Here is a 15,991-nt window from a genome sequence, read left to right on the forward strand (position 1 = left end):
TGGTGCTGGTCGTTGCTGGAGTCCGGGGCTGGACCGGGGAGGAGACTGCAGATGCGGGGTGGTACAATGTGGCGCTGGAAGTCCTCCTGCACTCACAGGACACATGAGAGCAGGAGAAAGTCGGAGCGAATTGAGTCAAAGTTGGGTAAGATCTCTGAAAAAAGTCGCATGACTGGTTTAGTTTGACTTTCTTGTTTCTTTTTTATTATTATTACTAAATGCACGTATGAAATTAGTTATAGACTTAACCTGATCTAAACTGCATTTATGCTGAAGGTTATGGAGGAGGGGAAAAAAATCAGGAGACATTTTTTTGTGCACAGACTTCATGCAGTGCGGTGAGTCCTGAAAGGACTTCAAAGCATTCCTGGCGCTTATCAGGCTGCTTAATGCAAACCAAAAATAGCCGAGGATATTCTGGGTGTATATTAATGGCTGTTGAGAATTGACATGTGGTCCTGTGTTTTCACTGGAGAGAAGAAGAGGGAGGAGGAGGAGGGACTGCAGCGATGGCACTGGTGAGAGGGTGAAAACTAAACCCTCTCTCCAGCCTCTCTCTGTCATTGAGTGGGGGGAAAATTGAGCTGCTTCCAGAGAATAGGGGTCGATGAGGGCATATGCAGAAATGATTCATTACTGTTCCCTTTTTAAACTATAAATATATATAAAAAAACAAAACAAAAAAACAAATTGTGCAAAAATGGATGACAGCAGAGCATCTCCTGATTGTGTTTTTTTTTTTGTGTGTATGTGGGGGGGGGTCTGTAACTGGGAGAGCGGGGGCTAATGGCTCCCAGATGTGTGCTGTGAAAACATATGGTTTCCGAAAGCCACTGTGATGCACACCAAGAACTGCATGTGTGTGTGTGTGTGTGTTATAGTGTTACACAAAGATGCACAAATTGCTTGGCATGCATGCACAACTTGTGCAAAAAGTGTTTTACTCACAGATTTTGTGTCCAAATGTGACCTAGAAAATCTGCATTTAGTTACACACACACACACACACACACACACACACACACACACACACACACACACACAAAGGGAGGAGAAAAGAAAAGAGTGGGTTTTGTGTATGAACCACACAATCAGGTTTAGTGCATGAAGTGGCCCACAGTGCAGCAGCAGCTGTGGAGGAGGAGCATTCATACTTTCCACGAAGTGGAAAAGTACTTTAGTCAGTGTAAGGTAATGAGTTTTACTGTATGTAACAGTGTGACTTCATGAATGTCACTAACGGATTCAGAGTGGGGTTTTTTTTTTTTTTTTTTTTTTGCAACAACACCAGTCATTGTTTTTTAATATCCACATTTAAAAAAAGCTCTGTTGCTTGGTGGGGTAAAGAAGAAAGAAAAGGGGGAAAATGAGGTGGGGGGGCTGGAGGAAATGACCAGTAAGAGCGACAGAAGGGAAATGAAGGATGAGGAGGTATAAAGAGGGAGGGATGAAGAAAACCCAGAGAGAAAGAGTGTGGGGTGGGGTCGAGGGGTCCTCTGTTTCTTTTCCTGGAATGCGGACTGTGTGCTGCAGCGAGGAAAAGCTGTAAAACACAAAGTTTGTTCTGAGGAAGACGTGCCACATTCTTGCTGCCACAGTTCCCCGGTGGAGGAGGTGGTGGTGTTGGTCACAGTGGGGATGATGGCTTAAGGGGGGCAGAAGTAGGGGGGGTGGAAAGGTGACGGAGGACGGGGGAAAGAGAAGGAGACCAAAGCAGTGTCCAGCACTGAGCACTTTATCCCCCTCATGTTGTTTTGTTCTGATTAATACTCTCATTTTCCCTCCAGTATTAAAGTCAGTCTACCTCCCAGAGCGACCATGAGAGTCCTCCTGCTACTCTGCATGCCAGGTAACTGCACCACAGGCCTCTATGAGCTGAAACAGCTTAAAAAACAAATATGTTCTCTGTAACATCAAAGGCTCAATATTAAATGTTTGGACATTTTGTTATAATAGATTTATTTGCTTTCTTGCTTCAAGTTAGGTAAGGAGATGAAATGTTACACTTTGGGAGTGAGAACGTGTTGGATTCTCATGTCTGTATCATGCATGAAAAGCTCCTCGATCAACAACTTAAATAAGATTAAATGACAGATAAATAGTTCAGTCTAAGGGTAACAACAAAGCCCTACCAACATTTAAAAAAAATGTCAAACTATTCCTTTATTTATTCCTGTATTCATTTCATATTCAGACCTCAACAACAAAACAGCCCAACAGCACCTGTTATCACCGTTGTCCAGTTTAGTCCCACACACTCCTTCCTCTCGACCAAAAATGCCGAAAACCTCCCGAAACTTTTCAAACTTTAACAGAAAATTGCTGCCCACTGTAAAAAACAAAGATCAAAAAAATTTTAAGGGCGACACACATGTTCACTATTCCTCGAATAGCAACAAACTGAGAAAAAGCTGCAAAGATAACATGTATGCTGTTCTGAATAATAGTGAGATACAGCAGCAGAAAGTCTCACTTGCCATTTTTTAAGTACACCTGTTCCACAGCTTGAACCAAAATGTTTAATCAGCCAATCAAATGGCGGCAACCCAGTGGATCTAGGCGTGTAGTCATGGCCAAGACGACCTGCTGAAGTTGAAACCGAGCATCAGAATGAGAAAGATAGGTGACTTTGAACGTGAAGCTGAGACTAGACTTCTCACAAAATTAGCCAAGAGAAGATCGGAAAACGCTGCCTGGTGTGAGGAGTCTGAGGGTAGGGTCAGAATTTGGCATAACCAACATGAATGCAATGAATCCCCTATTCAGGCTGCTGGTAGTGGTGTAATGGTGTTATTCTTCTCAGTGTTCACTCACTATTGGTTAGGCTTAAGCAGAAAGGCTTCCTGCCCGAACCCCTCACGCCATGTGCGGTCTTTCTCTCCACGTTCCCGAGCTTGAAGTGATTGTGACTTGTCATTCGCAATAATGGTCCTGCAGTAGTGCTAGCTAGCGTTTGAATATGTAAAAACCACATAATTATCAGGTGCGATTGCACTTCCAGCATTTGTAACGTTTCATACTTCATAACTGCCTTATTAAAGGAGATGAGCGTGATCTTAAAAGACTTAGAAAACACCAGTGATAGAGCTATTTGTGTTTCACCGACTGCACTTCTCTCATCACTCCGTCTTTGTGATTCCTCTATTGGTCTACGATGTCAACAGTTGTGCTGTTCAGCCAGCCCCAGTACCAGGATCCATATATCTTTAACGGTAAGTTAATTAATAGAATATTGGCCTACATTGTTCCTGCTCAGCATCGGTTTACATCAGAGCTCTCCACATCTGTTCTCAATTCCTCGTTATCCTCTGCTGTATCACCCACCCTCAAGGAGTTCGCCCTCCCCCTCTCTCTCTGTCTTTCTCCTGATTCATATGTTTGTCATTCACATAGCAACTGCAATGCAGTGTAAATAGCACTTTGACCAGTCTGCATCTTATTATTTTTAAACATCTTGCGTATGAAGTCATGATTACTGACTCACAAGCTTGTGAACTCGTGCAGGTGGTTCACGTTATATGGTGCAGTGCTTTCTGTGGGGTTTTTTAACTAACAGTTGATCTTATGAAACATTTTTATCTCTTGCATGTTTTAAGAATTCCAAGAGTATGAGTACACTACAGGTGAGACATTTACTTTTCTTTTTTTCAGTTTCCTCATTTTCTAAATGTTATGTCAAGTGTATAAGTGGGAAAATTTCTCCATCCTCTTATTTAGACCCTCCTCGCGGAGGCTATCAGCAGCAGGTTCAGCTCAACCCCGTGATCCGTCCTGGAAAATCAGGTACGTCTGCTTAGCTCTCCTCCCGTCAGTCACAGATTTACTCCCAGTGCTGTCACGATTGAATGAATGAATGCAGATTGCCACATGTCTCATACTATTTGAAAAAAACAGATCCCGAATTCCTGACGGAGCCCACGGAGCCTGGACCTCTCGGTAAGTGATTCGGAGAGACGAGAACAGAAAACCAGTTGTTTTACATAGAGTAGAGAAATGATTCTGTTGTTTGATTCCCAGATTGCAGAGAGGAGCAGTACCTCTGCACCAGACTCTACTCAGTTCACAAACCATGCAAGCAATGCCTCAACAGCCTCTGTTTCTACAGGTAAGTACTTCTAAGGGAGCAGAATAGCAACAGAAAGCAGTGATTAGGAGTAAGATTGCATGGCTTCATTTCCTCTTGATGAATGGATATTTACCTCATGGGCACTGTGCTAGTTTTGGTCTGTTATTCTAATGTAAATATCACTGAAGCACAGCTAATTCTGATGTTAACAATGTGCTGGAACTACAGTGCATTTATGCAGATCCAAAACATGAGGTTTTATACGATGCAGATGTCTCAAGGTGTCTAACAAAAAGGCAACCAGGAGCCAAACTGCTCTCTTTGCCTCTCCAAGAACTTACCGGATAAAGATTGTACGGCCTGTTCTCAGCAATCATTTCAAAGACTCCATTATTCAGTTCAAACAGGACTAAATAGTGTACTTGTTGGGAACAATATCCGGCTGTGGATCAACCCTCATTTAGTTCCTCTGAGTTTGTATGTGGTGCTGACTCAAAATAAACTTCAGCAGTAATGAGGAAACACCATGAAGTGCAGTGTCTCACTAAACAGGCAACGGTGGATTTGAATCGGTATAGATCGGCTATAGACTGTTGCCTGTAGATGCAGTTGTGACTGATAAGACCGACATGATGACTGTGAGCTGCTCCTGGCCCCGCACGTGTCACCTCTGCATGTGTTTTTGTTCAGTTTGCGGCGGGTGTACGTCATCAACAAGGAGGTCTGCGTGAGGACTGTGTGCGCACACGAGGAGCTGCTCAGAGGTGGGATTCGCGTAATCTGTGTTCATGCATTTACTCCTTGATATTTTATGTTTCTACTAATTTAAAAGAGGCAGTGTATATTAATTAACACAAGCACTTAAACCCATCCTGTAAATATGCCAGGTTTAGCTGAACAGGCTAATTTTCATCTGCAGTCCCTGGCAGGTTAATAAATTAATCAATAAAACCAAATCTTCAAAGGCATGTAAATATAAATGAAAGAGAAACACATGCAAAAAACCCCACAAATTTTAAAGTGATGGTATAAATTTGGCTTGTTATGTAAAATTTTCTACAAGCTGCTTATAGAAAATAACTTTCTAATGATTTTAATTGTCTGTGTTGGACAATAGCTCATATGAGAAAGAATCATGAGATTCATTTGAACTGACTTTTCCGTGTGTGTCTGTGTGCTTGTGTTTGTGTGTGTTCATGTTTGTGTGTGTTTAGCGGACCTGTGTCGTGATCAGTTTTCTCGCTGTGGAGTGGCGGCGCTGAGTGGCCAGTGTGCATCAATAGGAGGAAGCTGTGGGAAGAGCTGCGGTAGCTGCTGATGATCAGGGACACCACCCGCCCAGATACTGCCGCTTTTTCACCTCCCTCATCACGTTGTCTTACTTTGCCCTCCTCCCTCCCTCCTCTCCCTCTGTACACCCCCACTACCCCTGTGCAAAAAAGCACTGCTGCATTTCAGCATGTTTCTCTTTGTCTAAAATGTTCCACGTGTGTGTTTGCTCACTAGATCCTGTGTGTAAGGATACGTATAATCCAAAGGATGTTGATGACTGTATAAATCACTGGTGCTATAAAACTTTTAGAGGTGCACATAAAGCCACAGAACATCCTCTATTTTTCTTTTTTTGCATATTGTATCACATTAATCGCCCCGTGTTTACTGGTACGTTACTGTATTTGTGTTGAAAAGCAGTCATTGTCATGATCAGCTCATCAATGGTGGCCGCAGTGCACTGACATCAGACAAAACTAATCGATATCCAGCCGCCAGCTGTCTCGCTATCGAAGATCATGAGATATGTGATGAAACAGGTAGTGAGGAGTGACCTCACAAATGACCTCTGTACTACTGCTTTGTAAAACTGTCACTATAGAGACTGAGAAAAAAAATAAACTTTGTTTTGTTTTTTTACTACAGCTGATCAGCGTGTCATTGACTCAGGTGTGATTCCCGGCTGCAGCTCAGCGTGTTGAAGTGTATTAATGAGCAGACATGAGTTAGAACCCACAGCCAAGTTTATTTTCCAGGAAACATGGCTTCCCTTTGTCCAAACGAGTGACTCTGCCCTTATTAATCACCAGTGTCAGTATTTATACATAAAGTAAAAAGCAGTAAAACTAACCTAATAAAAAAAACTGCACCATCATACTGCAGCACTCAGTCTTCAGTGGTAAAATAGTGTCTAAATATATATATATTAGATAATCAGTAAAATCTGTTTCAGAGAGAACATACAGTACAATTCCTTCATTATGCTCAGTTGGTTTGTTTCCTGGCACGTTTGCGTAGTCAAGTCCTCCCTTTCTGTCCTCATCTGTTCACATGAACGTGGAGGAATCTGCAGATTTTCATTCCAGCCTGTCTGGAGGAGAGTCCTGTGGTGATTCTTGAATAAGAACAAGAAATTTGGGAAGATGCTGGACAAAGATCGAGTGCAGATGGCTGCCAGTAATCAGGCTGGCCGCTGGTGTTTTCAGCACAGCTGGCTGAATCGTAATGCTCCGCCTCCTCTCTCTTGTGCCGCGATGAAAAAAATAGAAGGCTTCAAAATTACAATAGTGTTCATTCTCTGCCACAAAATAAAACATCTTTGAAACAGTACAGTAACTGTGGAGTAGCGTTGTTGCTATGAGACATTCAAGATGAGTGGAGTTTCCCGCTGGTGTTTCTGGTTTCAAGCTGTGTCTCGGTTCCCTGCCGACACCACGGAGGATGGAAGAGACGGCTGCCGCCGCTTCATCTCATGCTGAAGCTGCTCCTTTAGAGTAGACACCTGCAGTAATGATAAAGGTGACAAAAGACAGAAGTTAAACATGTAATTTTTTAAAACTGATGAAATGATTCAATCTTAAATCCAGTCTGCAGGTTACAGACGTGGACAGAAGAGTGGGGTTTTGAAGGCAGTAACAAAAGGCTGGAAAATTAAGTGATGCTAAAAAGAAACAGCTGGAGGAACTTTTTTGCAGCTGATTAGGTTAATTAGTAACAGGTTATTAATGTGACTGGGTATAAAAAGAGCGTTTCAGAAGTGAAGATGGGCAGAGGTTCACCAGTCTGCAAATGCATGTAGTGCAAATGTGATGTTCCTCAACATAAACCTTCAAATATCATCTGCGGCACATAATATCATCAAAACATTCGAAGAATCTGGAGGAATCTGTGTGATCCGTGATCTTCGGGCCTTCAGGCATCAATCATCAATCACTCCATGGGCTCAGGAACACTTCCACACCAGAAAAGCTGCTCAGGAAGTGATGCACCTGTATCACCAATACCGCTTCTGTATTTACTTACTTACTTTTTAATTTAATTTAACTTAACTTACCGAGTATAGTGCAAAAAATGACTCATAAACCATATGTTTTTGCTTCCTTCTTGTTTTGAAGTCGCGCTGTGCTGGGAAACAAAAACGTCCCTCTGATGCTTTAAACATAAAATAGCGTGCCCGTTTTTAAAAAGTAAGAAGCAGAAATAACAGATATTTGTACTTTTGTCACTTCCCACCTCAACATACTAATGATCATGTTGTTCCATCTGTGTTTACACAACATTTTAAGATGAAGTTTTGGTGAAAAAGTCCAAGCACTAACATTTTATTTGTTTTTTTTCCTGTAAAAAACAATGAGACTGATTAATCAGTTGTGCTGATTGTCTTGAAGCAACGTTATTGATGTTGAAAGAAACACAGACGTGTCCGTGCCCACAGATATGATCCATCATATCTATTATACGCAATGAAACTTGGATCCAGCTGAGTAACATTTAAGTTATATATATTCTGAACCACTTTGTTTAAAGCAACAGGAACACCAGCATCAGGTGTGTCTCCAGGTGAACTTGGTAAAAAAAGAGAAAAAAAGCTTTTAACACAGCACAGTTTGAGCACCTGCTCCTCCAGCCCTTTGACTCTGTGCCGGTGAGCGCGCTCTCTAGTGCCCAGCGTCCGTTCGATATCCCGAAAGCTCGTCCTCAGCCTCTCCGCCTCCCGCTGGGCCTCCTCGCGCTTCCTCACCAAACTCTCGCACAAACTGTGAGACTGCTCCATCTCAGCCAGCTGTGTCTACTCATGAAACACACACACACACACACGGGAAGACAACCAAATGTAAAAGGAGAGGAACAGAACGTCTGGAGGAAAGCCAAACATGACTGGAGTTTTATGGACGGAGTTACAACAGAGTAAAAAAAAAAAACACATAATAAAGCATTGTGATTGGAGGCACTGCAGTGAACTAGAGCCTGTCTAAGAACATGTAAAACAGCTGTCCAACAAGGTCAACGACAAGCTGTGTGTGACAAAATGCGGGAAAAGTGAATCATCCTAATGAAAGAAGACGTCACATAAATAATAGTCTAATAAAGTCACGTCCAACTCTAATTCCAGATCTGTGAACCTGATAAAGTTTAAGTAAGTTAAAAGAAATAAACTATCTGGTATCTGGTGACACCTGGGACTTTAAAAGTCCTCCACCAAATCAGTGATGGCTCATGCAAACAAACCTCCAGCAGGAATCAGGTCACACAACACAAAGTGTTTTCCTCTTTTTAAGACTTCAGCAATCGAAGAATACGCAACAAAAAATGACTCCAAACACGGCCGTTAGCCTCACAGTCTTTAAAACTGCAGCGAACGTTAAAGCTTTGGGATTTACTGCGACGGTTAAGACACATTTCTGCAGCTTGGGAAAAATTTGGCTGAATGAGGAGAAAAGAGGAGAGGTCTGAAATGTTAAACCGACCTGAAATAAACAACTTTAATGAGCGTTTCAAAATTCCTCCAAAACCCGCTGCAGCTTAATTTATTTGCTTGTTTTTGGCATTTCTGTGGTAAATAGAAAAGCATAGTTAAGACTTTAGCATCATTAAAATGAAGCTTTCCCAAAACTATCTCATGGCTTTGGTCCAATCGTTTGGTTATCTGTGAAAATGACTCAGATGTCACTTTATGGACTTAAACTTTACAATATAACATTAAAACTGATCTCTTGTTTTTTACATCCAAGAGAAAAAAATGTAGATTATTATACATTTATGTCACCTTTGCATGTTAAAAAAATCATTTAAAACTCTTTTTAAGCTCATGGCTCAAGTCAAAAAGTCGAGAACTCAGGTTTCTTTTCTCACTGTGAAACATCTGCTTGGCTTCTTCTCGCCCGCTCTCTCTGCACAAATCCTCACTTCCAGTAGACGTGTCCAGCCACAGCTAAGTAAACAAAATCTTTCAGCAGGATTCAGCAGCAGTTTGCCTCCATCAGCGGCCGTTCCCTACCTGCAGCATCAGTATCTGCTGCTGTGCTTCCTGCAGCTCCTGCTCGGTTGTGTTCAGAGAGCGATCCAGGCGACTCTTCTCTGCAGACAGCCGCATCGTGCCCTCCTCAGACTTCAGCTTCTGACGTTCAACCTGATGAAAAATGTAACCATGGACATGTAACAACGGCGAAGCATGCCATCCAAAACAGGAACGCATGCTCGTGTGGTGACGTGACATATTTTGCTAAAACACTCATCCAAGATGGTGAACACAGTATGTGAGCAGTGTTTTTGTGCAGTTCTATAGTTTAAGAGACAAAGGAAACACTTTATGTGTGTGTAAATGTCATCTCTTATTCAGAATTTCTCAGTAAGTTCTGGAAACACTTTTTTAAATGAAGGGAAGTAAACAGTAAACATTTATTAGAATACTACAAGAATCAACTTTTCATGTTTTTATAATGATTTATCTAAATTATATCATACAATTAGAATTTGCTTGGAGGCAATTTTGTAGAGGAGCTCGTACTTATCTGACATTTTTAACATTTTATTTCTCTCAGGCTGCTTTAATATTTTATTTGAAAGTAATTTTAATGCATCAGCGTGTGTGGTGTAGCTATAAGTCTCTGCAGGCCACTTTGAATCTTAACTGGCATATAAATCAAATATCTTTAAGGTCAAAAGGTCACAAAGAAAACAAACAAAGAAACAAACACGTGTTGACACAGCGCTGACCTTGTCCAGTGTGTTCCTCAGTGCGTTCTTGTCTTTCTCCAGCCTCGCAGCCTGCCTCTCTGCATCTTTTTTCTCCGTCTCCAGCATGGCGACTGCTCTTTGCAGCGCACGTAGCCGCTCCTCTACAGCGGCCCGCTCTGTCTGAGCCGACTGGGCGCTGCGCTGAGCCTCCGCAAGACTGGCTGAGCGCTGACGCAGAGCCTGACGGAGGAAGACAGAAATCTATCAAGAACACCGGCCTGAGTTCTGCATTGTGCAGAGTCTACTCTTTTACTGTCGCAGCTTCAGATCGGCAGCCCTGCAGGTGGACGAGTGTTTCTGGTGATCTGTTTGTCTCTAACCTCCTGAGTGCTCTTCAGCTCAGACTCTACTTCTTCTCGCCGCAGCTCACTCTCGGTCAGCTCGCTCTGCAGGCTCTGCACGCGCTCAGTGAGGTTGGCCGTGTTTCTCCTCGCCTCAGCTAATGAAGCTCGGGATGCATCCATTTGTTCCTTAACGGCACAGAATAATCCTCACGTCAACATTCACATCTGAGCCACGCTGTTTGAAGCCCTTTGTTTTCTCTCTCTCTCACCTGCAGGAGCCTTCTGTCCTGTTCAGCCATGCTGAGCGTCTTCTGCAGGGCAGCCATGCGACCCTGCGTGCTGCTCTGAAGGGCCGCCGCCTCCTGGATCGTCTGGTTGAGAGAAGTGATTTTTTCTCTGAGTAAAGTTTCACCTTCCTGAGATTTGAGCAGAGCCTGGCTCAGCATCTCCACCTCTCTCTGCAGCAGAGCCACGCGGGCTTCTCCTTCAGTAACCTGCAATTAGTACAAAACCAGTTTCAGGCCAAAACAAACAAAAACTGATTTTTTTTAAACAAAGGGAGATTTCAGTGCTGATTTCACTGCTGCTTTTTGTCAAATGTAGTGCAGGGACCAGGACGGCAACTATAAAGTGCAGCTGCTGTGTTGTTTGTAGCCACAGTGTAGACTGATCTAATGCATAATGCTTTTATTTTAGTGAATAATCACTACAACTAATAATGTTCCCTTTGAAACAGAAACCAGGAGTGAGTGGTGGATTAACTGAAACTATTTTTCACATATCCACGGTTCAGGAACCAGCGCAGTCCTATATACACTGAACGCTGTTAAGTATTTATGTTTTATTGCCCTTGCAACAGTAATGTCTATAGAATAATTATGACACGAGTTATACTGTAAACAGCTTTTAATTAGGAAATAAGGATTAAACTTTTCATTCAGGAGTGTGGCTGCTCCTCTCTATCAGCCCATCAATCAGCTCCAAAGGAAACAAACCATGCACAAAGCTTTTCTTTAAATCTGCCTCCCACAGCAAGGCTTTCTATCTCCAGGACATCAGCCCCGGCTGCACGACTGCAGGTCAGCAAGCTGCAAAGAAGCTGCAGATCTCACCTGATGTCGACTATGGTTGAGGAGACAGAGCAGCACTGTTTCTAAGATTTCTTTGTGAGTTTTCTGTAAAATCTGTTAATCTAAATCCATCTTATATCTCTTTTATTTAGTTAATGAGACTTTTATGAATTCAAGGTAACTTTTAGTGATGCTGACTGCTTTGTTTCTTTAGATTTTAAGTTTTTAATTCTGATGTTTTTGTATTTAAGTCTTTGTTTTATTTGTATATGTAAACACTATAGTGTACATCAGTCTGGCTAAATGGCAGACTATAAGAATAAATACATTTAAAATAATATCATTAAATCATAATTAAATGTATGTTCATCAGCTGGTCAGTGACATTAAATCTCCTGTATTAGAAGGAAATTCTCAGGCCCAAATAATCGCATTAAGCTGATCATGAGTCATAAATAATCGGCTCTGTATCTGTACCTGTTTGACGAGAGAGTCGTGGCGCTCCTGGGAGGCCTGACTCTCAGCCTCTCGGTCTCCCAGGCTCAGCTTGAGTCTCTGCAGCTCCCCCTCCAGACTGCGCCTCCCCAGCTCCACCCTGGTGGCTCGAGCTTCAGCTGCCTCTAGCGCCTCCCGCAGGCGCTTCCTCTCCACCTCCAGACGGATCTCGGTAGCACGCTGCTTATTTAACTGATCCTGCAGAGACGGATGGAGGAGAGGGGTCATATTAAGTCTACATTCACTTTGCTTATGTTTGAACAGACAATTAGAAACAGAGAGGAGCCACAGCTCAATAATCTCCTTGACTTCTCAATACGTTTGTTCTAAAAAACACAACAGATAAAAGATTCACTCAGTAGTACACACAGCCCAGAAGGTGAATCATTTTGAAAGGTGCTGGTATTAAAAACAAACATATGGCGAGCTGGCAGGGAACACCACAGGTGGTGCAACACTGAGCATGCGCCAGCATCTGTTGTTATTACATTTGTCGACGGTGCACGCTTCCAGTTATTGTCCTTCTGTTGCGCTACCATATGTTGACTGTAGCCGAGCTGGGATCACTGCTGTGTGAGTGACAACAAAAACATGGAGTACCTGTATGTGCTTCTTATCCGTCTCAGAGGCCTGCAGCGCTCGCTCTAAATCCTTCACCCGGTCGCTGAGAGCTCGCCGCTCTCTGTCTCCTCTCCTCACCGCCTCCTCTTGCTGCTGGAGCAAAATCTGGGTGGTGGTGAGGCGCTCATCCAGTCCACGCTTCCCTATAATGAGACATCCAAACAACACAGCCTGCAGTAGATTATCGGACTTAATTTTAACTCTACTCAGAAATGGGTTTTGGGCAGCTTGCCTTCATTGTGCAGATGAAGGTTATTTCAGAGTTTGACACAAGCAGACTGTTGAAAGAGAAACGTTTCCCTGAGCTCATCTAAAATCTCCTTCTTTCTAAACAACTTGGGTAAACTCTCTAACCTTCTTGGTACTCCTGCATGGAGTACTGCAGCTGAGTGAGTCGACTCAGAACAGAGTCCCGTTCCACCTTCAGCTCCTCCAGCTCCCGCTGCACGGCCCCCAGCCGGCAATGGACATCATCCTTCAAAATTAGCAATAAACAAAGACTTGAGCTACACAAACAAAGAGATTATCCTTGAGTTATTATGTACTTTCATTTTCGTGCCGCGCAGCCCCATTACCCTCTCTTTCTGTGCATCACGCAGCTCTTGGAGGAAGTCTCTGAGACCGCTTCGCACAGTCTCGGAGTCCAGCTCTGACTGAGGAAGAGGCACCGGTGTGTCCCCTCTCTCAGGAGATACTGCGCCTGAGCCTAAAGTGTTGTCAGGGGTGCTTCCTCGAATTTCTGTACAGGAGAAACAGAAAGATGTTATGCTGCGATAGCTGAAGGAGTGAAGGAGGGTTCCCATAATGCTGCAGAGACAAGACCAGCAAAAAGTGATTCCTCGTGTTATTTGTTATGGGTGTCAGTAAGCAGTAATTTGTTTCTATAATTATGCTAAAATTTGAAGAGTCTTGGAGTCATTTTTTATCAGAGTGATGAAACTTCCTGTCTCAGAGCTAAATAAACTTTGCAACAATAATGAAACAAAGGCCTCGTGTTTGCTTCTCACCTTTAGGAGGCGACAGCGAGGAGCGCAGAGGTGAGACGCTGTGGTGGCGTGACATGCTGCCAGGTGATGTGGAGCTCCCTCCTGGGCTCCTCCCCCTGGGTCCTCTGCCACTCGCTCCAATGCCCAGCGTCCGCGTCAGCGCCGACTGGAGGCTGCTCAGACGAAACTCCAGGTCCCTCCTCGTGGCTTCGGCTCGGGTCAGCTCCGACTCGGTGGCGGCGAGCCGGCCCTGCGCCTCGCTCAGCTGCAGGCTGCAGTGAGCGGCGGAGTCCTGGGCTGTCTGAGCGCGCAGGGACAAGTTCTTAGCTTCGTCCTGGAGCTTCTTCTCGCAGCTCCGAGCCTCCTGCAGCTGAGTGGTCAGCTCTCTCTCGCAGCTGCGCCAACCCGACTCAGACTCAAGCAGACGCTTCTGAGTCACGGAAAGCTGCATTAACATAAAAAAAGACAGAAGAGACAGCAGTGACGCACTGAAGACAGCAAGATTAACAAAGAGCTGGAAATTTCTTCACTTTGCTCCATCCTCACTTCTTTCTTGAGGGACTCTCTGGCTGTTTCGCTTTCAGCCAGCTTCTGTTTGAGGGTGAAAACCTCTTTTCCTCTCTCCTCGTCTCTTTGCTCCTCCAGTGACAGGCGAGTCTGCAGCTCTGCCACCTCCCTCTCTTTCTGCTCCTTCTCTCCATCCAGGACCTTCAGCTGGAAGGAAGGAAAATACCTCTTGAGATGACATTTAGAGGCAAAACTGTGTGAAACATATTTCCCAGGTTCTGCTCCGTGTGCTGCCCAGGCGTGAGGGAGAGATGACTGCATGTCTGACCTGTCTGCGGAGCTCCTGCAGCTCTCGCCGAGCCTCCAGTCGTGACCTCTCAACTTCTCTCAGGCAGCTCCGCAGCTCTGTCACCTCCTTCTGAGTGGAAGACAAATTCTCCTCCAGCACAGACAGCTTTTGCTCCTTCTCCTCACATTGTCGCTTCACACTGACAAAGCACACACACACTGCTTACACATCTCATCTACACTGTGTCTCTATCCTTGGATACTTTGCCAATCTCATGCATACCTGATCCTTTCAGTTTCTGCACTTCGCAGAGTTTCTCTCAGGTAAGTATTTGATTGGCTGAGAGCCTCTCTCTCCTTGGTGACATCACTGAAGCCACGGCGCAGCTCTGTGCCCTCTCTCCTGTAGCTCTCTGCTGAGTCCTGAGTTTGGTTCAGGCGGCGTTCAGTCTCCAACAAGTCCCGCCTCAGCTGATCTCGGCTCTCCTCGGCGGCTGAGAGGGCGGCTCTGCACTGCTCCAGCTGGTGGGTGAAAATCAGATGAAATGAGGTCACTGGACAGAACATTTTCTTTTTTTGCAGCATGAAAACAAATTAATTAAACAGTTTTATGTTTTCATATTTGACCTCTGCCCATATCTACAACCACTTCCACAGATGCCAAAAAGTTGGAACCACTGATGGTCAGTGGCAGATTCTCCTCACTTTGATCTTCTTCTTATAGAAATTTATTTTCTAACTTCTTGTTTCTCAAATCTGTTCAAATGTGGGCCATCAAGTCATACCTGCTCCGGCACGTCAGTGGAAACCAGGTATATGTTAGTATGTTGGTATCTGATATTATGCATTTTGCCTCTTGTAGAGGATGATCTACCTCTTTGAGAGCGATGTCAGCACGCGAGCGGAGATCAGTACAGGTCTCTTGTAGACTGTGGAGCTCCCTCTCACGAGCGGAAGCTGCATCCTCCAGCTGAGAGCGAAGCTCCAGCACCTCGCTGGTCAGAGCGCCGACTCTGATCTGAGGAAAACAAACAGGGTGATGCTGTAGTTAATCTTTCATTCGTGCCTCGACAACAGCAACAAAACACAAATCAGGACAGGAAGTGAAACCCTCCACGATTCCTCCCGTTACCTGTTCCTGCTCTTTGTAATGAGCTGCTTCTCTGGCCACTCGCTCGGTCTCGAGGGCTGCAGCTGACAGTTCAGCCTGCAGACCGGAAACCCGCTCAGACAAAACCGTCTTCTCTGCTTCCTTCAAAGAAAGAGCCTGGGAGGACAGAAAATGTCTGGTTAACACTAAAACAAAGTTTAAAAAGGGGGGGGAAGGGACAGCCTGAGCCATGCTGGCATTTATAACAAAGGAATTACTTTAAGAAATCTGTTTTAAACCAAAGATTTAAATGACACATGCTATCTGATGTATAAATACAGCTCTAGATGCTGAATACTTTCTCAGGCCGGGATCAGACCTGTTGTTTCTCTGTCTCAGCCTGGAGGAGACACTGATCTCTATCGTGCTGCAGAGTCCGCATTTCATCCTGCAGCTCCTCTTTTTCTCTCTTTGCTCTGCTGAGCTGATCCTCCATCTCCTGCCTGACCTTTCTCAGCGTGACATCATGCTCCATCAGCAAGCTGTGCCGCACAACTTCCTGCAAAACACCATGA

The 15,991-nt window shown here is 44.2% G+C and overlaps 2 protein-coding genes across 6 annotated transcripts in view; one reads left to right on the forward strand and one right to left on the reverse strand.

The window, feature by feature from the left end:
- Positions 1-5,980, forward strand: mfap2 (microfibril associated protein 2). The gene is made up of 9 exons (XM_031757147.2): positions 1-145; positions 1,788-1,849; positions 3,165-3,212; positions 3,597-3,623; positions 3,718-3,783; positions 3,895-3,936; positions 4,018-4,105; positions 4,757-4,830; positions 5,281-5,980. Exons 2-9 carry the CDS (start codon positions 1,819-1,821, stop codon positions 5,382-5,384), a joined length of 480 nt encoding a protein of 159 aa, XP_031613007.1. The 5' UTR covers positions 1-145; positions 1,788-1,818; the 3' UTR covers positions 5,385-5,980.
- The window catches only part of LOC116333862 (rootletin), a 26,143-nt gene continuing 15,659 nt past the window's right edge, over positions 5,508-15,991 (reverse strand). For all 5 annotated transcript variants that reach the window (XM_039612285.1, XM_039612283.1, XM_039612286.1 and 2 more), the window contains exons 21-37: positions 15,796-15,975; positions 15,459-15,593; positions 15,201-15,344; positions 14,610-14,848; positions 14,367-14,526; positions 14,078-14,245; positions 13,553-13,976; positions 13,121-13,284; positions 12,900-13,020; positions 12,525-12,688; positions 11,907-12,122; positions 10,629-10,853; positions 10,396-10,545; positions 10,055-10,255; positions 9,336-9,467; positions 7,953-8,126; positions 5,508-6,839 (exon numbers count right to left, since the gene is read on the reverse strand). In XM_039612285.1, coding sequence (XP_039468219.1) covers positions 6,741-6,839; positions 7,953-8,126; positions 9,336-9,467; positions 10,055-10,255; positions 10,396-10,545; positions 10,629-10,853; positions 11,907-12,122; positions 12,525-12,688; positions 12,900-13,020; positions 13,121-13,284; positions 13,553-13,976; positions 14,078-14,245; positions 14,367-14,526; positions 14,610-14,848; positions 15,201-15,344; positions 15,459-15,593; positions 15,796-15,975 — 3,096 coding nt within the window. In that variant the 3' untranslated portion in view covers positions 5,508-6,740. The remainder of the gene's footprint in view (positions 6,840-7,952; positions 8,127-9,335; positions 9,468-10,054; positions 10,256-10,395; positions 10,546-10,628; positions 10,854-11,906; positions 12,123-12,524; positions 12,689-12,899; positions 13,021-13,120; positions 13,285-13,552; positions 13,977-14,077; positions 14,246-14,366; positions 14,527-14,609; positions 14,849-15,200; positions 15,345-15,458; positions 15,594-15,795; positions 15,976-15,991) is intronic.

Source organism: Oreochromis aureus, linkage group 5 (assembly GCF_013358895.1).
Source record: "Oreochromis aureus strain Israel breed Guangdong linkage group 5, ZZ_aureus, whole genome shotgun sequence".
Lineage (NCBI taxonomy): Eukaryota > Metazoa > Chordata > Actinopteri > Cichliformes > Cichlidae > Oreochromis > Oreochromis aureus.

Excerpts from the sequence above, each read along its gene's own strand:
- mfap2 (XM_031757147.2), top strand. The coding sequence starts at position 1,819 with ATGAGAGTCCTCCTGCTACTCTGCATGCCAG. Across the intron at positions 1,850-3,164 it reads CCTGCTACTCTGCATGCCAG|TTGTGCTGTTCAGCCAGCCC; the intron begins GTAACTGCACCA and ends CGATGTCAACAG. Across the intron at positions 3,784-3,894 it reads GATCCGTCCTGGAAAATCAG|ATCCCGAATTCCTGACGGAG; the intron begins GTACGTCTGCTT and ends TGAAAAAAACAG.